Source organism: Lactuca virosa, chromosome 1 (assembly GCF_052849685.1).
Source record: "Lactuca virosa cultivar CGN04683 chromosome 1, Lactuca_virosa_CGN04683_v6, whole genome shotgun sequence".
NCBI lineage: Eukaryota > Viridiplantae > Streptophyta > Magnoliopsida > Asterales > Asteraceae > Lactuca > Lactuca virosa.
In genome coordinates, this window is record NC_136426.1 from 21,397,641 (window position 1) to 21,423,979 (window position 26,339).

The 26,339-nt window shown below is 35.5% G+C and overlaps 1 protein-coding gene across 1 annotated transcript; it reads left to right on the forward strand.

Moving 5' to 3' along the window:
• The first annotated feature begins 13,761 nt into the window (after positions 1–13,761).
• On the forward strand, positions 13,762–14,948 carry LOC145121216 (uncharacterized). Its single transcript, XM_079057176.1, has 2 exons — positions 13,762–14,330; positions 14,493–14,948. Exons 1-2 carry the CDS (start codon positions 13,854–13,856, stop codon positions 14,748–14,750), a joined length of 735 nt encoding a protein of 244 aa, XP_078913302.1. The 5' UTR covers positions 13,762–13,853; the 3' UTR covers positions 14,751–14,948.
• Positions 14,949–26,339: the final 11,391 nt, after the last annotated feature.

The window sequence follows — 26,339 nt, forward strand, 5'->3', positions numbered from 1 at the left end:
CTTCTCCTGTTTCTGATCCCAAAGAGGCCACTTTCTTATCCTTTAATGACAAGGGGCATTGGAAATGAAGTTGTCCAAAATACTTTCAGGACATCAAGGATGGCAAGGTGAAGCCAACCTCGACAAGTATTTACACTATCTTATATAATAACTCATCATATTCTCGTTCTTGGGGTCCTTGATACATGATGTGGATTTCACATTTGTTTTGATTTGCAGGGGCTAAAAGGAAGTGAGGATGTGGAGCATGGAAGGATGAAATTAATCATGGGGAATAGGCGATCTTCACCTGTCACCAAGATTGGAGTTTATGGCTTAGTGCTTAGTAGTGGGTTAGGGTTAGATTTAATAAATTGTTGCTACTCGTCAGAGATAACATGAAACATCATTTCTTTTCATGCATTATTTAAACAAGGTTTTAGATATTATTTTAATGATGAGAATGGTTCTATTTCTGCTTTTAAAAATAATGTTTTTTATTTTGAAGTTTTACCTTGTGATGGTGTGTATGAAACTGTAATGATTGTAGACAATTTAGGTAATAGTGTTTTTCAAATTGATTCATCTAATGGTATAGACAAAGCATGCTTGTGGCATTGTAGTCTTGGACATGTTAATAAGAAACGCATTGCCTAACTCCAAAAGGATGGAGTGTTGGAATCATTTGTCCTAAGGTCAGATGATACATGTGAATCTTGTCTGCTAGGTAAGATGACAAAATCACCTTTCATCGGATCTTGTGAAAGAGGTGAAGGTTTGTTGGACCTCATACACATAGATGTGTATGAGCTCTTCAGATCCACCACAAGGGATGAAAATCGATTCTATGTGACTTTTACTGATGATTATAGCAGATATGGCTATATCTACTTAATCAAGCATAAGTCAGAAACCTTTGAAAAGTTCAAAGAGTTTACACATGAAGTCGAGAATCAATTGGACAGGAAGATAAAGATGCTTAGATCCGATAGAGGCGGTGAGTATTTTAGTATCGAGTTCCACGACTACCTCAAGGAATGTGGAATTGTTTCACAATTGACACCTCCTAGGACACCACAACTTAATGGTGTGACTGAAAGGCATAATCGAACCTTGTTGGACATGGTTCATTCCATGATGAGTCGAGCTTCACTTCCAATCTCATTATGGGGGTATGCCTTACATACTGCCGCCCACATTCTTAATCTTGTCCCAACATAGAAGGTTGCGAAAACACCTTACGAGATGTGCACAGGGAAGGTTCCCTCGTGTCGCACCCCCAAACCAGAATGGCGGAAACATTCGGGGGCGGAGGACTTTAGGTAAGTATCACAACATATGCAATATAGTAATCAAAGTACAAACAACCATTGCATTAATAAGTATAAGTTTTACATAAGTGTTTAAACATTACATATTCAAACACTAAAGTAGGTACAGTAGAAGACATGAGTCACGGTACGGTACTAGGTAGTCTTCTCAATAGCTTCGGGAGTGTACCTGTCTACTGGATTCCTGAGAATAAAAGTTAATTGGAAAGAGTAGATCAACATTTAAGCTGGTGAGTTCATAAGTATTTTAGTTCTGTTAAGTATACCTTAAGTTCTTTGAATAAGTTCACTGGTTTCTCCAGGAAATCCTATATTTCCTGAGGTGATTAACTGATAACCTCAATAGTTTCTCTCTGTAATTACTTAGTTTATACTGATTATATATAACCCAATATCGAATGGACAGTCAAATGGGTGTATCTGCCCTAAGCCCACAACCAAACAAGGAACAGGAAGTAAGGCGGAAGTCACACATTTCACTGTCAATCGGATATTACTTATGTACAACTCTGATGTAATAACTAAGGAATTATAGAATTAACCACTAAAGGTCTTTTATGTTATACTAGTTTACAAAGATTGAGTGACTAAGTTTCATTTGATAAGTGGTTTAATCCCATAAACCGTTTCCTTTGTATAAGTGGTTTAATCCCATAAATCGTTTCATTTGTAAAAGTGGTTTAATCCCATAAACCGTTTCATTTGTAAAATTGTTCTTAGTTATATCTGTTCTATAGTAAAAACCTTAGTATTAATCCTGGAGAGTATTGTATTATCCATAATACTGCCTTGTGGTTTTAAATGTTCAAAACCAGAAGTACAATACTTGATTTCATGATACGTAGCTCTTACTGTAAGTAAAAACTACTAAAGGTATATCTGGTCGGGATGTAATTAACTTTTCTTACTGTTATAAGAGAAGTATATTACTTTGTAATTCACTCGTTGTTTTATCCATGTGAGTCCTATCAACCATACTAATATGACGGAAATGCCTGCTGCGACGTTCTTCAGGCGTCGGAATGAATATGATATTTGACACCCTAGGCCTGCCGGCCAAACTGCAGCGAACAGTAGAGGTGCGGGATTGTCAGTCCCATATAGATCTATACACAAATTCACGCTCTCCCTACAAGAGATTCTGGCTAATAGTTCAGGACTTAAAAGGTCGTACTTAGATAAGTACACCGTGAAGGGTCTCACAAATTTATTGTTTCAACGAGATTTACGATGTATTATTATTACCCTGTGAATGCTAACTCTGGTACTTTGTATCGTACCCTTGGTTAATGCAAACCCGGTATAATGTATTATTACCTCGTGTTTGCTAACTCGGGTACTCTGTATAGTACCTTTGCTAATGCAAACCCGGCAGAATGTATTATTACCTCGTGTTTGCTAACTCGGGTACTCTGTATAGTACCTTTGCTAATGCAAACCCGACATGATGTATTATTACCTCGTGTTTGCTAACTCGGGTACTCTGTATAGTACCTTTGCTAATGCAAACCCGGCATTACCTCATGTTTGCTAACTCTGGTACTCTGTATAGTACCTTTGCTAATGCAAACCCGGTATGATGTATCTTTACTTCTTTAATATGTTGTTCGTATATTAAAGGTATTATACATATCTTGTTATAGTTGAATGTATTTTGGTAATTTCCTTGGAAAGTATACAGTCGTGAATCATACTTGTATCTTTAGTTTTGAATCATAAATTATACCTATTATAATTTATATGTTCTATCTGATTAGTATGGTTTCTCATGGATGAACACCTTTGCTCAGCCTGATACAAAGGTGATGATACCAAAAGGAGTAACCTTTTGTACTCATATATGTATAATATATATAATTAAGAAGGAAACGACCTTCGGACAAATAATACAACCCTAACTCCACATCCAAACAAGGAAAAGGATATAAGATAATTCATTAGTCCTAAGCCCTTCAAATCTTATTTATATATTTATACATATATAAACATGATTTTGGCATTTATACTTTGAAATAGCTTATAAAACATTTTTCAAAGAATTTAACAGAGTTTACATGACTTTTAAGATTTAACATGGCTTTAAGTTATTTTGGAAGTATTTGATAATTCTTAAAAGCATACATAAACTTTCTGTGTGATTATTATCACACACAGTTATTAACACAATTTATTATTGTGTTAAACTTGTATTACCCCCTAAAAAGCATTTAAAAACCATTGAAAAGGTAAATTATAGGGGTATGAACTCACTTTGATAAGCGGTGATTCGGGCAGCGTTTCGTTTCCCGTAAAGAGTTTATTTGACGAGAAACCGGCTCAAACCGGGCAGAGTTTCGGCAGGAGAGAGGATAACTTCTCGAGAATTCCGGGGCTCCGGGGCTTGCTTCGGGCTTTAGACACGATACCAGGGCCTTGGGGGGTCATGAGAAAGTTTACGGGGTTAAAATATGAATTTTGGGAAGTTTTGGGGTGAAAAAGTGTCTTTCATCCGAGAAGGCTCGCACCCTTTATATAGGGGTGCGAGGGTTCGGCCGAGGGGGAAATGTGGCGAGGCGAGGTAAGAGTCAGCAGCCACGCGTTGGTCAGCAGCGAAGGACACCTGCGAGGCTCGGACAGATGGAGTCTTCGGATTGGGCTAGGCTTCGGTCCAATAGGAGGAGTACACGCATGCGAAGGGGTGTCCGAGGAGCATCTCCGGGGTGTCTCTTGCGAGTGCTGTCCGAAGCTTAGTGGACCGCGGAGTTGGTCCAATCCAAAGACGACACGCGAAGCTCGGTCCTATCAGGAGGTGCCACGTGGAGGCCTCGCATGCGAGGGATGATGTGTCCGAGGTGACTCAGCGAAATTTCCCGGTTTTCCACATTTTCTTGATTTTTGTGCCAAAAAGTTGCGAAAATCATAACTTTTGCATACGAGCTCCGTTTTACGACTTTCATTTAGACTTCGTTAAAAATTCATAACTTCTTCATCCGACGTCCGTTTTCGTCTGCTTTTTACCGTTGTGCTACTTTTGACGAGACCTTCGATTCTCGTCTAAGTTGCGTGGGCTAAATATCGATCGATTTATATTTCGAATTTTTAGCTGTCTACTGCTAAACCGAAACTTCGAAAAATCATAACTTCCTCATACGAAGTCAGATTTTGACGTTCTTTTTATGAACGTTCTCGGTTTAACATATCCTACAACTTTCATTTAGATTGTTAAGGCTAAAAAGCCTTTTATCGAAAATTCACTTTTTACACTGAACAGTGTTTTGCCGGTTTTATCGCGGATTTTCGATTGGTCATAACTTCTTCGTTATAACTCGGATTTCAGTGTTCTTTATGTTTTTGGAAACCTTGTTACAAACTCTACAACTTGGTTCATCCCAATTACGATTATTGATCAATTTATTTTTGACCAAAATTTGACTGGTGTCACACCTCGTTAGCACACAACAAGGTTTGGGGTTGTGAAGATTTCGTTAGACGAGAGACTCATGAAAATCTTGAACCTCGAAGTGAGAGATGTATTTTCATCGGATACCCACAAAAGTCCTTTGGATATTTGTTCTACAGACCTAGTGAGAATGTGGTCTTCGTAGCATGAAGGGGAGTCTTTCGCGAGAGAGAGCTCATATGCAAAGATGACAATGGGAGTGCAATTGATCTTTAATAAATTCAGGAATCAAAAGATAAAGGAACCTATGAAGACAATAAGGTTCAACCTGAGGAAGAATTCCATTTGAACCAGTTGATGAATCATTACCTCTTAGGCGTTCCAATAGAGTTAGAATGCCACCTGAGTTCTATGGCTTCCATATCACTATAGATGGTGATACGTTTATCAGTGATAGTACACTGGTGAATTTGGATGAACCTTCTAACTACAAGGAAGCAATAGCAGGCCCTGAGGCTGCCAAATTATAAGAGACAATGGACAGCGAGATCAAGTCCATGTATGCAACCAAGTTTAGGATCTGGTTGATAATGTATCAGGTCGTAAGACAGTTGGGTGCAAGTGGATATTTAATAAGAAGACTGACATGGACGGAAAGGTACACACTTTCAAGGCTCAACTGGTTGCGAAGGGCTTTACTCAAACCCCAGGGGTTGACTATGATGAGACATTCTCACCAGTAGGTAAGATAAAATCTATTAGGGTAATGCTAGCCATAGTCGCGTTTCATGACTATGAGATTTGGAAAATGGATGTAAAAACCGCTTTCCTCAATGGGAAGTTGGTTGAGGATGTTTACATGAGTAAGCCAGAGGGTTTTGTCGATGCGATGTATCCAAATAGAGTGTGTAAGCTTGAGAAATCAATCTATGGATTGAAACAAGCTTCTCGTAGATGAAATCTTTTCTTTGACGAGAAGGTCAAAGAGTTTGGTTTCTCTAAAAGTGAAGATGAATCTTGTATATATATGTCAAAGCTAGTGGGAGTATAGTAACCTTCCTGGTATTGTATGTAGATGACGTACTTCTCATAGGAAACGACATTCCAACCTTGCAAGAGGTTAAGACTTGGCTTGGAAAGTGTTTCGCTATGAAGGATATGGGATAGGCTGCTTATATTCTAGATATAAGGAATTTGAGAGACATGAGTAAAAGACTAATTGGACTTAGTCAAAGTACGTACTTGGAAAAAGTGCTAAAACGTTTTAGTATGGAGAATTCCAAGAAAGGAGAACTGCCTATACAGATTAATACCAAACTAAGTAAGACCCAGAGCCCGAGTACCGATGCAGAGATAACATAAATGAGTAGAATACCATATGCTTCCGCCGTTGGATCTATCATGTATGCTATGACATGTACTTGCCCTGATGTGGCTTTTGCTTTGAGCATGGTTAATCGTTATCAGGGAAATTCGGGTAGAGCTCATTGGATAGCAGTTAAGAATAGTCTCAAGTATCTGCCTAGAACTAAGGACTGGGTCCTTGTGCTTGGTGGCAGTGATGACTTGAGAGTAACTGGGTATAGTGACACCAACTTTCAAACAGACAGAGACAACTTCCGTTCTCAATCAGGCTGGGTGTTTACCCTTAATGGAGGAGCGGTAACCTGAAAAAGTTCTAAACATGATACATTGGCTGATTCTACATTTGAATCAGAGTACATAGCAACGAGCGAAACATTAAAGGAGGCTATTTGGTTGAAGAACTTCATCAGAGACCTTGGAGTTGTTCCAACCATCAAAGAGCTAATGGGGATTTTTTGTGATAATGAAGCGGCGGTTGCCTTGAAAAAGGAACCAAGAGATCATAGCAGATCAAGACATATCGACAGAGAATACCATTTCATCAGACATAGAGTAGAAGAAGGTCACTTTGAAATGAAGTCCGAAACGGGTTAAAATGATATTTATACAGGGGACCACATTACTGGGTCGGATCCATTACCCATTGACTAAATAGAAAATCGGGTCCGAAATGACCCATTTCGGACTGAATGGTCATTTAAAAAAATATTATTATTATTAAGATAACATTAAAAAATGGTTAGATTACTCAATTTCCCTACTTATATTGTTATGCATGTTGATAATAGCAATATATTTTGTATTTTTTTGTTTTTACAACTCTGTTGTTCTTACTTTGTTTTTTCTTGTTTTTTTTTTCAAAATATTTTTTACAACTTCATTTTTGTCCTTTGTATTTATGTTTTTTTTTTCACAATTTGATTTTTTTCACTTATTCTTCACATGTTTTTTCACGATTTATAATTTTTTACAATCTATTTTTACAACTTCAGTTTTACAAATAAAAGAAAAGGTTATCTTAACTATATTATAAAACATATTTAACTTTTCTTGAAATTTAAGAGGTAAATGCTTGATAATTTAATGTACAAATCTGTTATGCGCAAACCACTCATTTTTTATGAACAAAAACTAATTATTGTAAAAAGTAATCAACGAAAATATTTAATGAAAGAAACATCAATTAATTTTTTTTTCTTTTTTAACGTGGGCATGCTGCTTGCACAAAGGTTGGGCATGAAATTGTTCTAACATATTAGCCAAAAAATTTATAGCCACTGAACAGTCAAATAACATTTTCTAAATAAAAAAAATCATTCATCGAAACAATAATAATTGTCGCCGCCGCTTTGTACGGATGTACACATAGTTTAAATAAAGAACCTTATATATTGTGTTTTTCTGGATTAAATCTCAACTTTTATTTTTATTTTCAACTTTTATTTTAATTTTCTAAAAAAGCCTTTATATTTTTCTGTTTTTTTATTTGACCCTTGTAGTTGGTTTGCCTGTAATATTTTGGTGTATATAGTTTTCTTCAAAAAAAAAACCTCATTTTTTTTTTCAAAAAACCTTCACATTTGGCAAAAAAAATTGTTCGGACAAACTTTTTTGTTTTAGTTTATAATTCTTTTTTTTTATTCTGTTGTTGTATATGTTCTTGATAGTTTTAAGCATTAAAATCTATATAATATATTGGATTTTTATAAAACAAAAAGAAATAGCGTTGTATCTAATTGACGATGCATAGTAATTTAGCCTAGTTCGTATATTGCACCACTTAAACAAATGTTTCCATGGTAGTTTACGAGGATTACAACTTTTTTATGTTGACATATCATTGCTACATCAGATGCCAACTAAATAAAATTGGTCTATATAAACATTTAGTCATTAACGACTAAAGTATAAAAAATCTTAAATTTCAATCAATTTATAAAACTTACAAATACAAAGGGATATTGAGATATTCACCGGAGTCTCATATTTCATTTTGGTATATTAGAAAATTTATAAAAATAACAAATACAAATGGATATTGGGATATTGACATATGTGGAAAATATTCAATTGAGTATTTGTAACAAAAATGATGTACAAAATAAAGGAAATATAACTATAATAAAATACATTCATAAATTAGAGTCTAAATAATATCCTTATGAGATATATTCATATATCCTAGTATCATCTTTTTATCAGAAGGAGAATATGAGGATTACGTTTTGAGTTTAAAAGCAGACGTTGTGGGAAATGATCCCCACAAATTGACCGTAACTATTTCGTGAGGTTGATAGTCATTTGATTGTAGAGATATGAAAATGAGGGAAAAAAGTCATAAATAATCATTTTGATGAATTACTCTAATTTTTTAGTGTAAAAAGTGCATTAATTTTTATTATAAAAATAGTAGTATTATATTATAGTAGATTGTCTTAAGGAAATACGTTTAGCAATTAGCACTACCCGTTGTAAATATTGGAGATAATTTTAAGATTTATCATTTATGTATTACTAGCGTGGCATATTGTATGACGTGAAATGATATGAACCTCTAATTTATGGAGGTTGAATAAACATGATTCTGAATGGAATTCGAAAAGAAAACAAACAATGATTTTGTGAAACACACACAAAACGCTTTTCTTTAGGGAGACCCCAACAAACGCATCATTTGTGGTCATTTTCGATCCAACCTCTTGCATTTGAAATTTGAATGAATAATCATCCATAACATTTGGTGGGCCGTTATTCATATTATTGGATTTACATAGCACTAATCTAACATAAAAAAGTCAATAGATAGCGTTGTGTATTTTTTGTTGAGTTCCAAAATACATTTATTAAATATAAAAATATCATATTTGTTCCACTTAATTTTTAAATATCATATTTATCCTTCATAAAATTTTAAAATATGGTAAAATATCATATGCCATTATATATATATATATATATATATATATATATATATATATATATATATATATATATATATATATATATATATATATATATATATATATATAGGGTGAGGTTCAATAGAGAACCATAATTAACCAATGAACCAATTTCTTTTTCAACTTTTACAACTTATTTTTTATCAAAAAAAAAAAAAAACTAAAAATACAGAAATTCATAACTTTTTATCCTTTTTCCAATGATATCAAATTCGAATTTTTTTTATTTTTTTTATTTTTACGTCAAATTCACAATGTGAATCTTTGAAAATTCACAACGTGAATCCGGATTCACACGGTGAATCCGAAAAATATTTTTCACATTCACAATGTTAATATATGAATTTAGATATTTTTAGATCTTTTTTTCGATAAAGAATAAGCTCTAGAAATTGAAAAAAAGATTTGGTTCCTTGAAGAAACCAATAATTATGGTACTCTATTGAACTTTTCCATATATATATATATATATATATATATATATATATATATATATATAGACATAGGTTATTCTATTCAAAGTAATTATTGTGTTATTGTATGCATAAATGTGGGCCAATCAAATTTACAAGAAAGTGATTAATATAAATTATTGAATTAAATATAATTGAAAATATCATCTTAATTAATTACAAGGGTAATTTAATCAATTAATATAGATTTAATAAAGGAAAATTGCATTTTTTAAGGGATCATAGATTCTATTAATTTTAAAAATCCGATTTTACGTATTATAATTTTTTTAATTTGGACATTCTGACAGAATATGTTTATGAGTATATTCAAAAATAAAAATATTCTTGAACCATAAATAATAAAAATATTCTTGAACCTATTTCTTGATCGTGAATTTAAAAACTTCTTGTAGAATAACAAATCCTTGAACAGTCAATTGAAGAATAAAAACAAAAAATACATTATTTCTTATAGAATACGGGTAACAATTGTTAAGAATTACATTTATTGTTAAGGAATAAAACTAAAAAACAATCAAAACGGGAAAAAAAAACATCAAAATCTAACGACTAATACATTCTAAAAGAATAATGTGGTTCGTTTCAATTTTGTGGTCTGTTCTTCAAACACCAACTTCTGTGATTCCAACAGAATTGGAATTCGTCTTTCCATTCCAACAGAATTGGGATTCGTGATTCCATTCCAATAGAATTGGAATCTCACCAATATCATCCATTGAATCATCTACATAAACACTCTTCCATTCTCTATTCTTTTCTGCATCGATTCACAATCAATATTTAATACAAAAGAAAAATCACCCCTGCATTCCTTCTCTTCTTCGTTTTCAGTTAAGAACACACCACCGAAGTGGATGTTTTCTAGTGCAAACAGAAGAGATCAGCAACTCCTTTCTCTTCTTCTTCTTCTTTGATTTCTGCCAAGAACATCAAGAGACCAACATCCTCTCCCTTTTCCTTCTATCTTTCCCTATTAAAAGAATCAAACAAACAAAAAACTCCCCTTAGGTCGTTTTCTGCCTGCTTCCATTTTCCTTCGTTGTTGGCTGTTAAATCAGAAAGAAAGGGGGAGCAAGGAGATTACCGGAGCAACCCCCCATCGCATCCCGCACATTCTCCGATCAAGCAAACACCTCCGAAAACCTCACCTGCGCCGCTGCTTCGCTGCTCCTTGTCGAGAGCTCCGTTTCTAGGGTTTGTAATTCGAGAGCAGCTTGAGCTTTGTCGTCCGACTCTGAGTCGGAATCGGAACTTGATGCAGACTGGAATAAAGGGGTAATGGCGGCTGGAGGGACAAGGGTGGGGGTGTCGATTTGTTCAATTTAGGGTTTTCAGAATCGGTTTTTAGATAAAGAGGGGAAGAAGATTTAAACTGGAGAGATACCATGATTATAGGGATTATTTTTGGAAGTTATTAAACAAATGACTAAATTACCCTTATTTATTTATTTAATTATTTAATTTTTTATTTAATTTTGATTGGCCCACATTTATGCATACAATAACACAATAGTTACTTTAAACACCTGAACCTATCTCTCTTTCTTTCTCTCTCTCTCTCTCTCTCTCTCTATATATATATATATATATATATATATATATATATATATATATATATATATATATGTGTGTGTGTGTGTGTGTGTGTGTGTGTGTGTGTGTGTGTGTGTGTGTCGTTCTTAAATATTAAGATATCATATATGTCCTTCTTAAATATCAAAATATCAATGGTAATATCTAAAATATTATTCATCTACAACATGACAATATTCAAAAACAACAAAAATTAAGAATCAATGCATACATTTTATGGAGAGGGTTGAAGATAAAACGTCCAACAATTTAAAAGTAGATGTTCCATTATTATAGACTTAAGAACAATATGGTTAAATTTTTTAATTCTTATAATAATTCCAAGATATTAAAAATGATTATACACTATTAAAAACATTGTAAAAAAAGATTTAGACAAATATGATGTTTTGAAAGTTTATAAAGGGTAAATGTGATATTAAGAAATTAAGTTTGACAAATATGATATTTTGATTTTTAAGAAGGATATATATGAAATTCTCCTTTTAAAATGTCATATTTGATACGTCTAAAATTTAAATATCATATTTATCCTTTTTAATTTTTAAAATATCATATTTGTCTAAAGTTATTTTTTAAATGTTTTAAAACTCTTTTAATCAGTTTTTTTTAACATTTAATAATCATTCTAATTTAAAATAAAAACCTAATTGATGAAATTGCCATTAAATTTTAAAACTCTTTTGCTATATATTGGATTAACCGAATTACCCCTCGTTATTCTCCCCAGCCTCCTCCCCGTCACCTTCGTCTCATACATCTTCAAGTTCTCTCCACTTCCTAATCTCATCATTCTTGAACAACATCCCTATTATGATCAGAAAAACACTTAAAAATTGTTCTTGATTCACCATATCCTCACATTACCCATAATAGGCATGACAATTCTCGACACGACCCGCGACATGACACGAAATAAACGGGTTTGAGTTGAGTTTTTCAACCCGCCAACCCGTCAACCCGTTTATTAAACAAGTCATATATGAGTTTCTCAAAAAATATACGGGTTGACCCGCCAACCAGTTTATAATTTTAATAAAAAAATTATATATTTTATAAATGTATTAAGTATTATACACTATACAGTTTATACTTTATACTAGGATATGATACCCGATACCATTGGTCATTTGACCCGTGGGTAACCATTTGCTGATTTGCATTGTGACACGTTTGGCGTTTTCCCTAAATAATGTCAGTATCTCACAAACAAAATCGAATAAGCCCTCTCCTAGTCTCCCCTATGTGATGAACGACAAAATGAACTTACGAAGAACGACGTCATGAATGATTGAATCATTATCGAACAACGTCGAAGCATACGTTTTAATCTATCTATGTTTGTATTAATGTTTAGTTTGAACATGTTTCCATGAATGTTTTTAATTTTCATTTGGATGTTTAAGACTTAAGTTTCTAAAATTCGGATATGTTTGCATTGAATTTATTAATGTTTAATTATCAATTTTATTTATGAAATCTGACCCACGAACACACAAACCCAAAACTGACCCACGAATCAAAATCCGACCAACGAACCCACCAACCTGTGAACTCATATAAATAAGTGGGTTGACGGGTCATATATGGGTGTATGTTCCAAACTCGCCGACCTGTGACCTGTATAGTTAAATAGGTCGTGTCCGGGTTGGTATATTTTGACCCGCCAACCCGCGACCACCAAACCCGAACAAGACACGATTGACAGGCCTAACTCAGAACAAGCACAAAACTTTAATAAGTCTGAATACCATTAAAATTGAAGGACAGTTTGATAAATTAAAACGACTATAAAACATAAAAACAGATTAAAAGAGTTTAAAAACTAAATTTGAGCAAATACGATATTTTAAAAGTTAAAAAGAATAAATATAATATTTAGATTTTGGCTGGACAAATAATGTTTTAAAGCTTAACACAGATATATACGAAAATTTCCAACAATATACTATGAAATAATAAATCATTTTATTTAACTAGAAATATGCCGTTTGATGAAAATTTGAATCACTTTTTTACGTGGAGTTTGGAAATTATTCTCGCACCCTCACCACCCATCCGGATTTGTTTTTTTAGCTTGTAAAGTACTAAAGTCTAATGGATGTCTGAAAAATATTATCGCGAAAAAAGTAAAATGAAAGCAAATAGGTAATGGTGTGAAACACACCAAAAGGCTTTTCTTCCCCATTCTTCTAAAACCATTCCCGATGCATAGTTTCATAAAGACCCTTCGCCTTTAATTTCGTCCAGTTTTTAGTGAGAGTTTGTAGCTTGTTATTATCGACAGTTTTAAGCCAAACAAGAAGTTTTATATCCGTTAAATTCGTGTAAACTAATGTATCATTGAAAAACCATTGGATGGAATTAATAGAAAAAATCTCTCTTGTGATCACTGTGTACATAATCGATCATTCTGACCGTGTGAATCACGTAAATTGATTGTGTCTTTGTTTTCGTTTTACTCTTTGTAAAAAACTCCTCTTTGGTTTGTTGAAAGTTTCCTATGAAGTGTACTTTTTGAGTTGCAGTACTTCAAAAGAAAAAAAAAAAAAAAAAAAAGCGAGTGAGTTTTGCTAGGAAATACTTGTAAGTACATTTTGCATATGCTACAGCGTTGAAATCCTTGTTCAGGGCCCCCGATCACCTGCCTTCATCTACTATATTACCCCCTCCTTTTCTCCTTATCCCTCCAGGGTTTAAGCAAAAAGCACCAAACGCCTACATTCTCTAAGCTTTAAACAACACATTCCCTAATCATTTTCCTCCCATAATGACGCCGGCCGCCACCGCGTTACACTTGCCTAGTTCCGGTATGCTCACTCTTAGTGGTCAGAAACCCGTGTGTAATTATACCACGTCTTCTTCGAGTTCCCATCGTTACACTTTGAGCTCTGGTTACCGGTTTCGTATTACAGCTCTTCCAGACAGAGCATGTGTTGTGTTTAAGGAGAGTCTAAGTGGGTTTCATTTGGCCTGGTTAGCTCGTATCTCTTCTACTTCATCTGATCATAAGGGGTTTTTGATTTCTGCAAAGAAAAGTACTGAAGGCCACGGTGGTTGTGACGCTGATACATGGTTGTCGGCTTTGGAGGTGAAGCCCACGGGATTGGATAATTCTCCGGCGCCGGTTCTCACCGGAGATCCAGATTTGTTGAAAATTCCAGGAGTAGGACCCAAAAACTTGACGAAGCTGGTGGAGAATGATATTACTAGTGTTACTGATCTCAAGAAACTCTACAAGGACAAGGTATATATTTTAATCAAATTATAAACACAGTTTTATGTTAGGTTGTTTTCTAGCTTGTTGCTTGATTGTTGATGTGGCATGATGTTAATCAATAGCTATACTTGACATGATGATGTGGTAATTAAACGTTCATCCCTCAATTTTTCCTTCTTTTGGCGACAGTTTTTTGGGAAATCGGATCAAAAGATGATTGAGTTTCTACAATCCTCTGTTGGCATTAAATATAGAAACCACGCCAAGAGTATAGCCAGCTTCATCAGAAAGAGCGTAAGTAAAGAAATGAAAGATGGTGGTGCCAAGTCTGAAATTGCGATCAGCGTAAGTAAAGAAACGAAAGATGGTGGTGCCAATTCTGAAATTGCGATTCCAATTCCAGATGCAGCCCCAAAGAAAAAGGTTAAAGAAGCTCGCCGCAAGTGACTAATTGAATCATTATAAGATGCTACGTACACATGGTTTTGGTTGTTATATATAATAATATTTTATATATTATATTATCAAACCTCCTCGTGTAAGCTACTACTTGACGCGGATAGTAGTGAACATGCAGGGTTGGATTTGGAATATAGTATTTGCTTGTATGATATGGAAATGCGAATAATATTAGCTTTTATGGTATATGACTATATGTATCGTGAGTTCGTGACAGATGTGGTGGAGTCTTAAAAATGTATAGATAATACTGAAGTTGGTGATACAAAGTATATTTTGATGTGGAATAACCCTGATTGCTTCAAAAGAGCTTACTTGATGCATATTAGAGCCTATTAAATTAGGATAAGTTTCAATGAATTTGAAAATTTTACTCAAAACATATAAGGTCGCATATAACACTCGTTTTGTTGCAAGACTCTCTTTTAAATTTGTTTTTTCAAAAATAAACATTTGCAGTCTTAAAACCATATTGCAGAAGAATATGTCGACTAAATGTCTCATCTCTACAAAAAAAGTGGTTCTTCTTTGAAGTCTGCAAACTAATAAATGATATTAAAATACAACTGATAATAAATAATGAAACAAACAAACAGGGGCAGAACCAAGAATTAAAAATAACGGGGGCTGACACCCTCACATCGTAATAATATATTAAAATATAACGTTATATCCGACTAAAGTAAACCAGATAAACCTAACAATTCAATCATCTTCATCCGGTAACCCTCATTTAACCGGTTACAAATGTCTATGTGGACTGGACATGGCGAGGTGGATGTGAGTCACTAAAGAGAGTCAAATATAAAGCTCATACGCACGCAGAAGAGTTTCATTCACTCGTGCCCTAAAATCGAACCAGGTAGAAATCGAAGGAGGAGGAGGATCCACAATTGTCATCTTCATCTTCTGTAGGAAGCAAATCGAAGAGAGATGAATCGTCTAAGAAGTAGGTGCTATTGTGGTGATCCTGTTGGAAGATGGATTTCATGGACTCCGTTAAACCCAGGAAGAAGGTTTATAGGCTGCCCAAATTACCAGGATGAACTCAAAGACTGCAAATACTTTCATTGGGTGGATCCTCCTCTACCAAACTAGTGGTATGCAAATCTCTTACTAGAATTTCACAACAATGGTAATTTGGAGAACAATGCAATATTTAGGGAGTTTGGACAACAACAAGTCGAGGGGAACTTTTTTTTGGAGGCATTGTCGAACAACCAGTAGCACAACAACCCATGGAAGAAGTGTACATTCATCAACTGAATGGAAATGAAGGTGGAAGATGGAAATCATTGTTTTATGTGTTTATGGTTTCTTTTTTGTTTGTTTTGGTGATGTTGAAGGATTGGTAGGACAGACAGAATATTGACGGGAAGTAGTGTTTTGGTTGTGTTTGTTTGGCTAGTATTAATGTGTTTGAGTTATGTATGTTGGGGGTACTATCACTGTCTTTTGGAATATGTATTATGTTGTGTCCCATTATGTAATGAAATGGCTTAACAAGTTTATGTTTATGTAGGACTTATAAGTGTTTCTAATGTAATCATGAATGAATGGAATTAATTAACAATAAATAGAATCAATTAACAATGAATGGAATCAGTCATAAATGGAATGCTTAATGAATGGAATCAATAAACAATAGAAGCAGTGGTGAATTGAATGAATAAACAATGGCATTAGGAATGACTGGAATCATTTGTGACCGGAGTCAAGTATGGCTGGAATCAAACATGGTTGGAATTCCATTTAACTAAACAATGTAATCATGATTAAAGCACTGGAATGAAATTAACAACATACACATATACAATATAATCAACTTAAAGAAAGATAAACCATTTTTATCATAGAACATGTAATATTAACCAAAACCATAATCAAGGGGCCCAATGCCTAAAGTTTAGATGGCTATAAACAAAATGGGTTATTAACAAAAAGGGCTATCTATATTTGCCCAAAGCCAAAAGTTTTTTTACATGTTATCAACAAAAGCATGGGTTAGAAACACCCTAATCTAAGCTAAGTGGGTTGGATGAACTCATCCCCTTCCCATTTTTTACAATCACCATTTTCTTCAACTGTATTTTTGTTATCCTCTCAGAAGGCTTTCGTATTCTCATTTTTGGCCTCCTCCTTCTATTGTCCTCTTGATGCATATCCTCCACACCCAGGGCCTCCTGATCCATCCCCTCTATACCCATGTAATCTTTATTGATTCCCTCCTGAGCCATCCCATGTACACCCATTCCATCTGCATTGATTCCATCCTCATTCATGTCCTCTTGATCCATGCCCTCATGATCCATCACCTCTAGACCCATATCATGTTGATACATGTCCTCCTCACCCATACCCTCTTGATCCATCACTTCAGCTCCAGATGGTTGACTTTCAGAGACTGTTTCTATAGTTATGACTAGGAAATCCAAAAGCCTGTAACAAGCATAACAAAATATTGTTAGGGAAATTAAACATTATAAAGCATACTTGTGATATATCAAGCTCCACATGTACTTGTTTTAAACCTTTAAATTCATGTAATTCTTCTTCATTGATTCCAAGACAGTCCAAAATCTCCTCTGTAGTGTAATTTGACTCTCTCATGAATTGAATATCACTCTTTACATCTACTCTAACTTCATTGTTAACTTCAGGACTCATCACTTCAGGACTCACCACTTCAGGACTAACTTCATTGTCAACAGTAGGAGTAACTTAATTTTAATTCTCAACATTTGGAAACTTGGAAGTTCCCTCACCAAAATTTGTATTCACTCTTCCACCGCATCCCATAACACCACCTCTTTTGCCTCTTCCACCAGATCCCCTGCCACCACCTCTATTGCCTTTTCCACCAGATCCACTACCCCCACCTCTGTTTCCTCCTCTATCACCTCTTCTACATCCTATCCAGTTAGTTAAATCAGGATCGAACCTGGGCCTGCCCATTTTCTTTTTGGGTTTTGGTTCAGGGACAACCTTTAGATTTTTGCAAGATGTTTTATTATGTCCCCTTTGAAGACAATTCTTGCACTGGACAGTTCTTCCCTTGGAAGACACTTGGGGGTACTTGTCCTCATGCTCATAGGCATGTCTCTTTCTTTTAACATTGGGTCTTCTTGGCATTGTCCTTACTGTAGGTGGTAGGGGCTTGGTATAGTTAGTAACTTCCCACAAATTACGTCCATTTATTGGAAGTATGTTAGACTGGTATGTAGCCATGTCGTTACTCTTGCTAAACCAAGTGCTAATGAATTCCTTTGGATCTTGGTTGGTGTATAAAATTGCTACATGTGCATGCACACAAGGTATCCCTGATATCTCCCACAGTATGTAGCTGCAGTAATGGTGTACCAAGTTAACTCCATAACTCTGAAAGCTATTCCTAATTTCATATGTATTAACACTACTTGGTACTGCATACCAAGTCCTGAAAATATAAACACTTATGTTAGTATACATACTCAATTAAAAACTAACATTTAAATATGAAATAAAATTTATACCTTATATCCTCACCTAATTCCTCCATCTCCAGAAGTGCTGCTTCACACACATCACCATCCCATTTCTATGCTTCCTCTTTTAAGTTGTAGAGCCTTTCCATCATGTAGAGTCTTATGTCTTCAATCATAGCCAATAAAGGCTTCTTTCTAGCATCTACAATGATTGCATTAAAACACTCTGCAATCCCATTGTCTACAACCTCACATGCCAAACCACCACCAAAATATGCCTTGCACCATGAATGAGGGTCTCTAGCCATAAGATGATCATAAGCACCTTCACTCAAAGTCTTGATTCTTTCCATGTTTATCTTGAAATCCCCTTCTGGTGTGGATTTTACAGCTGCCCAAAACATGTTTTTGAATTCTATCCCACTATACGCTTTCCTAAAATTTGCATAAATATGTCTAGCACATTGTCTGTGCTCTACATGGGGTAGAATTTCCTTTGTTGCTTCAATAATACTCTAGTACATGAACAAGTATATTAGTAACTGTTATTAGCAAGTACAATAGATGATATGTAAATAAAGGAACTTGTCATTACCTTGTGTTGATCACTAATGACACATAATCCCCTTCCAGCATCCAATTAAAGATCTTCACTGTCTAGTTCCAAGAACCATTTCCAATTAACTGTGTTTTCAACCTCAACAACAGCCTATGTTATAGGGTAAATTTGATTATTTACATCTGATGAACTAAAGAATCGAGTAACGAATTAATCAGAGTATGAATTCAAGTAAGAGTGCAAGATATGAACACGGAATGTAAATATGATCTGTTATGCTCTATTACGCTTTCGAATTCTTTACAGAGTGCAAGAGACAAGTCTGTAAAAGTTCTTATCTAACTCTAGTAAATAACCATATTTATAGGGAACTGAAAGCGTACAAAAAATATACTAAGGCATAGACTCTAAAGCTTCGAATAAAAGTACCCTAGTAAAATACATTACAAAATATTCGAAGAGTACAAAACATACTTCGACTAATTACAACAATTCGACCCTTACAATCTCCCCCTTTGTAATCATAGTCGAAGTCTTCAATTTGTAAGAAGCGTGATGGAATACATCAACACTCTTCGAATCTCCGTGTACCATGAGATAATCTTCTTCAGCTCTTTCTTATCACCTTCATTATTCTTCTTGCAATAATTCATACGGACAATCAAGTTCGTATATTGAGATGTAGAATATCTCTCGACTTCACTTGCTTGAAATAAGAACCGTTTAGACTTTCCAGCTTTGTCTTTTCCTGCGAAGACCAAACCAAAAGGCTTCAGGCAAATTTCACCATCAGCATACTTCTTCAAATCTGCCTGAGTCTTCGTAGGAGCGATCGGGGCTTTTATTTCCATTCCCTTGGCAGTAGCTAACTCCACATCTGTTAGTGCCAAGCACTCATAATAATTTTCGATAAAAATCTTGATGTGAGCAACTCCAAGCTTGAATTCATCCGGTTCAGTGTTTTGAAGGAATGAAAATGATTTGTCTTTTAAGAGCAAAGCAACTTGTATGAGATCATACAAGTTCATCAAAGGAAAATCAGCAATCGTAAATTCGCAAATCTTTCCATTTGCCCTGGCAACCACATACTTAACATTCTGGACCGTGTTTTCGAAAATCACATCCTTCTTCATACTGATCACTTTCTTGATTTTAATCAATGACCATACTTCCTCAGGGGCTTTACCAAGAACAGCATGAAAACGAATTTTCATGTGTGTAGCTTCATCTTTATTTTTAAAATTCCCTTCTGCTTTGAACTGAGGCATGATAAACATCATTTCGTTTATGGGAAAATCCAGCTGGCTTGCATCAGTGTTTGTGACCAAATAGCTCTGCTTTGGTTTCTTTTCGAATGTATACATGTGATTGAACGCAACCTTGGCCTCGATTGTTTCGTAATTATAATGTTTGGCTGGATCACCTTTATCCATTCCCTTCGGATCACTAGCTCGTTGAGTCATAATGCTTTGGATAATCCTCAGTTTTTCAATTTCAGCTTCTGCTTCAGCCTTCTTTTCTTCTTTCGATTTTTCCATAAGAATTGATTTCCGTTTATCTTTTAAGGCTGGATTGTCAGTTGTCTCTTTTGGTTTTGAACCACTCCCACCAGTCTCCGAAGATTTACCAATCACAATTCCTTTCGAAATTGGTCTTGCAATTGGCATTGTTGTTACGACTGTTGAAGACACCTGTTCAGCAGAAACAATTATTGGTTTTGTTGTCGGGATTTTCGAAGAAAAAACTTTTCCCACCACTTTCGCATCCTCACCACTAGCCTTCGACTCAGTAGTTTTTCTTTCTCCCCCTTGCACCCCTGTGAAAACAGGTGGGGCATTTGTTGTTGGAAGAAGGCTTGATATGCGAAAGAGAGGAGCGAGTTGTTTATTGAGAATGGCTTCGAATTGTATAAACTTCTGAGATAAAAATTCAGGAGTAATCAATGAAGAAGACATTGGCCTATCAGAAATCTCCTTTAACTCCTTGAGCAACTTAAGCACCTCCTCAAAGCTTGTACTTTCAGATGTTGAAAGTTGAGTAATTTGAGGACTCAAATTTTCGTACAACTTAACAAATCGAGTGACTGCGTCACAAATGATATCAACTTTTTGATGCAATGATGCATAGTCATGTTGAACAGTTGCTATTTCTCTTTTCATATCTTCACGAAGTTCGTGAATTTGCAAGTTTACATCCTCTCGAACTTTCTTCACATCTTGAATAAAAAGAACGTGTCTTTCCTTTGCAACATTCTTCAACTCTCTCAGATCACCAGTAAATTTCGAATTTTGAGAATTGATCTGAAGTTCATTGTTTTGATCATTATGATCAATCTTCTCCAAGACTCGAGATTCAGAATCTTTAAGCATCCCCGATACTTGACTGATGATTCTGGATTCAAACACCTTCAACAATGAATCAACTTCAAGACTTGAAACAGATGAACCAACCTTGGCCTCGATTGTTTCGTAATTATAATGTTTGGCTGGATCACCTTTATCCATTCCCTTCGGATCACTAGCTCGTTGAGTCATAATGCTTTGGATAATCCTCAGTTTTTCAATTTCAGCTTCTGCTTCAGCCTTCTTTTCTTCTTTCGATTTTTCCATAAGAATTGATTTCCGTTTATCTTTTAAGGCTGGATTGTCAGTTGTCTCTTTTGGTTTTGAACCACTCCCACCAGTCTCCGAAGATTTACCAATCACAATTCCTTTCGAAATTGGTCTTGCAATTGGCATTGTTGTTACGACTGTTGAAGACACCTGTTCAGCAGAAACAATTATTGGTTTTGTTGTCGGGATTTTCGAAGAAAAAACTTTTCCCACCACTTTCGCATCCTCACCACTAGCCTTCGACTCAGTAGTTTTTCTTTCTCCCCCTTGCACCCCTGTGAAAACAGGTGGGGCATTTGTTGTTGGAAGAAGGCTTGATATGCGAAAGAGAGGAGCGAGTTGTTTATTGAGAATGGCTTCGAATTGTATAAACTTCTGAGATAAAAATTCAGGAGTAATCAATGAAGAAGACATTGGCCTATCAGAAATCTCCTTTAACTCCTTGAGCAACTTAAGCACCTCCTCAAAGCTTGTACTTTCAGATGTTGAAAGTTGAGTAATTTGAGGACTCAAATTTTCGTACAACTTAACAAATCGAGTGACTGCGTCACAAATGATATCAACTTTTTGATGCAATGATGCATAGTCATGTTGAACAGTTGCTATTTCTCTTTTCATATCTTCACGAAGTTCGTGAATTTGCAAGTTTACATCCTCTCGAACTTTCTTCACATCTTGAATAAAAAGAACGTGTCTTTCCTTTGCAACATTCTTCAACTCTCTCAGATCACCAGTAAATTTCGAATTTTGAGAATTGATCTGAAGTTCATTGTTTTGATCATTATGATCAATCTTCTCCAAGACTCGAGATTCAGAATCTTTAAGCATCCCCGATACTTGACTGATGATTCTGGATTCAAACACCTTCAACAATGAATCAACTTCAAGACTTGAAACAGATGAACCAACCTTGGCCTCGATTGTTTCGTAATTATAATGTTTGGCTGGATCACCTTTATCCATTCCCTTCGGATCACTAGCTCGTTGAGTCATAATGCTTTGGATAATCCTCAGTTTTTCAATTTCAGCTTCTGCTTCAGCCTTCTTTTCTTCTTTCGATTTTTCCATAAGAATTGATTTCCGTTTATCTTTTAAGGCTGGATTGTCAGTTGTCTCTTTTGGTTTTGAACCACTCCCACCAGTCTCCGAAGATTTACCAATCACAATTCCTTTCGAAATTGGTCTTGCAATTGGCATTGTTGTTACGACTGTTGAAGACACCTGTTCAGCAGAAACAATTATTGGTTTTGTTGTCGGGATTTTCGAAGAAAAAACTTTTCCCACCACTTTCGCATCCTCACCACTAGCCTTCGACTCAGTAGTTTTTCTTTCTCCCCCTTGCACCCCTGTGAAAACAGGTGGGGCATTTGTTGTTGGAAGAAGGCTTGATATGCGAAAGAGAGGAGCGAGTTGTTTATTGAGAATGGCTTCGAATTGTATAAACTTCTGAGATAAAAATTCAGGAGTAATCAATGAAGAAGACATTGGCCTATCAGAAATCTCCTTTAACTCCTTGAGCAACTTAAGCACCTCCTCAAAGCTTGTACTTTCAGATGTTGAAAGTTGAGTAATTTGAGGACTCAAATTTTCGTACAACTTAACAAATCGAGTGACTGCGTCACAAATGATATCAACTTTTTGATGCAATGATGCATAGTCATGTTGAACAGTTGCTATTTCTCTTTTCATATCTTCACGAAGTTCGTGAATTTGCAAGTTTACATCCTCTCGAACTTTCTTCACATCTTGAATAAAAAGAACGTGTCTTTCCTTTGCAACATTCTTCAACTCTCTCAGATCACCAGTAAATTTCGAATTTTGAGAATTGATCTGAAGTTCATTGTTTTGATCATTATGATCAATCTTCTCCAAGACTCGAGATTCAGAATCTTTAAGCATCCCCGATACTTGACTGATGATTCTGGATTCAAACACCTTCAACAATGAATCAACTTCAAGACTTGAAACAGATGAACCAACCCCTAGATCTGCTTGGGATTGAATGACAGAATTTAACTTTTGATTTAAAATCTTGAACTGCTTCATGGTCATCAGCATGTGATCTGGAAACTGCTCTTCTTCTTCATGAAACTCCAAATTTTCAAACATTCTGCCAAACCCCTCATTATCAGTCTCTGTTTCCATACAAACAGTTTCTTCAACAGGTGAAGTTGGTTTGGGTGGCTCAGTAGATTGAGAAGAAAAAATAGAAGTAAAGGGTTGATCAAGAATGTGTTCGAATGTTGGGGAATCTGTTGTTGAAGTAGGAGGAGTAGAAGATAACGGTAAAGAAACAGTACTTGCAAAAGGAGCAGAAGTAGATGGACCTGTAGCTTCATTCTTCGAACCTCCTTCACCCATATTGACATTTGCATCCGTATCAGATATGTGTGCAGGGATGCCTGAAGTTCGAACCTCCTCAGGAACTGATTTGGCAATCGAAACTTCGGGTGGTATGACAACTGTCTTCTCAGGAGTAGAACTTTCTGTGATAAGATTAAACTCTGGAGTTTCTGGAATTCTTTCACCTTCATCTTCGGTTGACTCAGTAGAAATCACAAGTTTGCGAGTCTTCTTCTTCTTCTTCTTCGACAAACGTTTTGCCATGTCTTCAGCCCTTCGTTTCTTTGACACAGGAGAAACAGGTGCTGGCACTTCCCTAATTAAAACGCCTTGATGAGTGATTTGAGGCTTTCGAATCATTTGTTGTGTGGGAGACTTGCGTTTATGGGAAGACTTCATTTTAATTCTTCGAAACATTCCAGTCTTCGAAGGAATGATAACATTTTCTTGTGTTTCCTCAAGAATGGACTCAACCACTTGAGTCTCAGCAACAGATACTTTAACAGTTTCAGGCTTCTTCTTGGGAGATTTCGAAGATTTTGACTCAGTTTCATTCTTCTTCGTCTTCTTGGATTTCGTATCTTCTCTATCCAATAGTACGCCAGTTTCAATTGTAGTATCGATAGTCTGTAAATATGCCACCAAGACAGAGTTCGACGGATCAACTCTTTTAAGCATAGCATCTGGAATACGAGTCACTAATGGAAAATTTTCAGCACTGTCGGTGACATCCTTCGGATAGTGGTATGGTTGAAAAACTGCTCTTTCTTCATCATTGGGTACTAAAATACTTTCCTTATTGTAGAAATGTTGCAAGATCAAGCTCCAGTATCTTGCACACGAAATGCCATGAATAGCATTCGTATGTTCTACACCTTTTTGAAATTCCTTCCATAATTGAGTAGAATAGTCCACTTGAATATCATAATATATGCCAGCAACCATGGCATAAACTTCCATCCTTCCTTTATCAAGACCAGCGGATCGCCCAGTCAAACATCTTAGAAAAATTCCAAATAAGAAATTCCAGATTCTTGGAAGTCCAGATTTCTTAAAATCACTAATCTTGGACAATGGTGGCTGATATCCCATCTCATTGAACATGTGAACGATTTGTGGAAAAGTAAATGAAACATATGGAGGCGAATTCAGAATATCAAGAATTTGGCAAAATAGTTTCTTGGTTAGCCTGACCTTTTTATCGTTCACCAGATGAAATGTAATCGTATCAGATGCTTTGTTGTATGTTGCAGTCAATCCTGCTTGAGAAAGCCAGGACAATGGAACAGAGAAAGAGTTAAACATCGCTTTAGCCAAAACCGAGTTCTTCAAAGCAACTATGAGCATCTTTAATTCTTCCGGATACTGAGAAACTTCACCCTCCAAGTAGTAGTTTGTTGCTTGAATCTTCATTATTGGTAATGAAGAGGCATCTTCAGTTGTATGAGAGTCAACATGAGCAGAAGTCGCCATTGTTAGGGTTTGAAGAAGATGATGAACAGAGAATTTTGGGAAATTTGCTTTTTGATCGCGTAAACGGACAATGAACCCTTGAATCCCCTTTTATATGTAACCCTGAAGTTTGAATTTGAAGCGGGATGTGTATTTAATGAAATCCGACGTGGCACCTTGAAAGTCGGACCATTACTGCTGAAAAGTAGCCATGCGTCAAAAAGTAGTTGTCACATCACCTTGAAAACCGGACAGAATACCATACGTCATTTATAAACAGCCTGTCTTGTGATCACCAAGAGTATTGTAACCGTCAGAACCCTTCAAATGGAAGCAAGGCTCTTTCACTTTTGGGATAAAAAGCGAAGTCATACGCCAGAAGTTCGAAATCATCAGCCTGAGTTGGTATTACTCAGAACCTCAAGGATTTCGTGAGTGATGTGTTCCAAAGAATAGAGACGTGAAACAAATATAAGAAAAATATGGGATAGTGTGATGTCAAACTATTGACACAAAAGCAAATTCAATCCCGGGCAAAGATTACTTCATTAATCATTAAGAGAAATGATCAATAGCTTGTGTGGGTTCCCGTGAATTACAATCGAATACTTGTTGATAAGTATCGAAGGGCTTCTTTTATAATGCTTCAAGGACGGTTTAAAATTTCGTTACATGTCATCCTAAACATAAGGTGAGAAATTGTAACAAAAATTACTTGTTTGACTAGTGTAGTCAGTGACAAGTTGGCTTTGAAAATTTTTGGAATGACTAGGACATTCGAATGAAACTCACACGGAAATCATATTCAAGAAAAAATTTATATGCTGGATCTTGTTGGGTAACAAACATCGTGGGTTTCGAATGTTTGATCAAGACCACTCATGCGAAATGAATATGATTTGGAGTTTCGAATCTTGGAACAGAAATAAAAGTTTCGTGAAAATCTGGAACTTAGTTCCCCGTCAATTCCTTAAAAGTTAATGAAAATTGGGTTTCACTTTCATCACGGTCTCATGATGTCAGATCATAAACACAGAGTTTTGATATATCTAAGTCTCGATGGGTTTGATCAGAGACCTCTCGGACATATGTCTTCGTGTGTGATCGTGAAAGAATTTTATAGATGAAAAAGATTGATGTAAGACAC

Excerpts from the sequence above, each read along its gene's own strand:
- LOC145121216 (XM_079057176.1), top strand. The coding sequence starts at position 13,854 with ATGACGCCGGCCGCCACCGCGTTACACTTGCCTAGTTCCGGTATGCTC. Across the intron at positions 14,331-14,492 it reads AGAAACTCTACAAGGACAAG|TTTTTTGGGAAATCGGATCA; the intron begins GTATATATTTTA and ends TTTTGGCGACAG.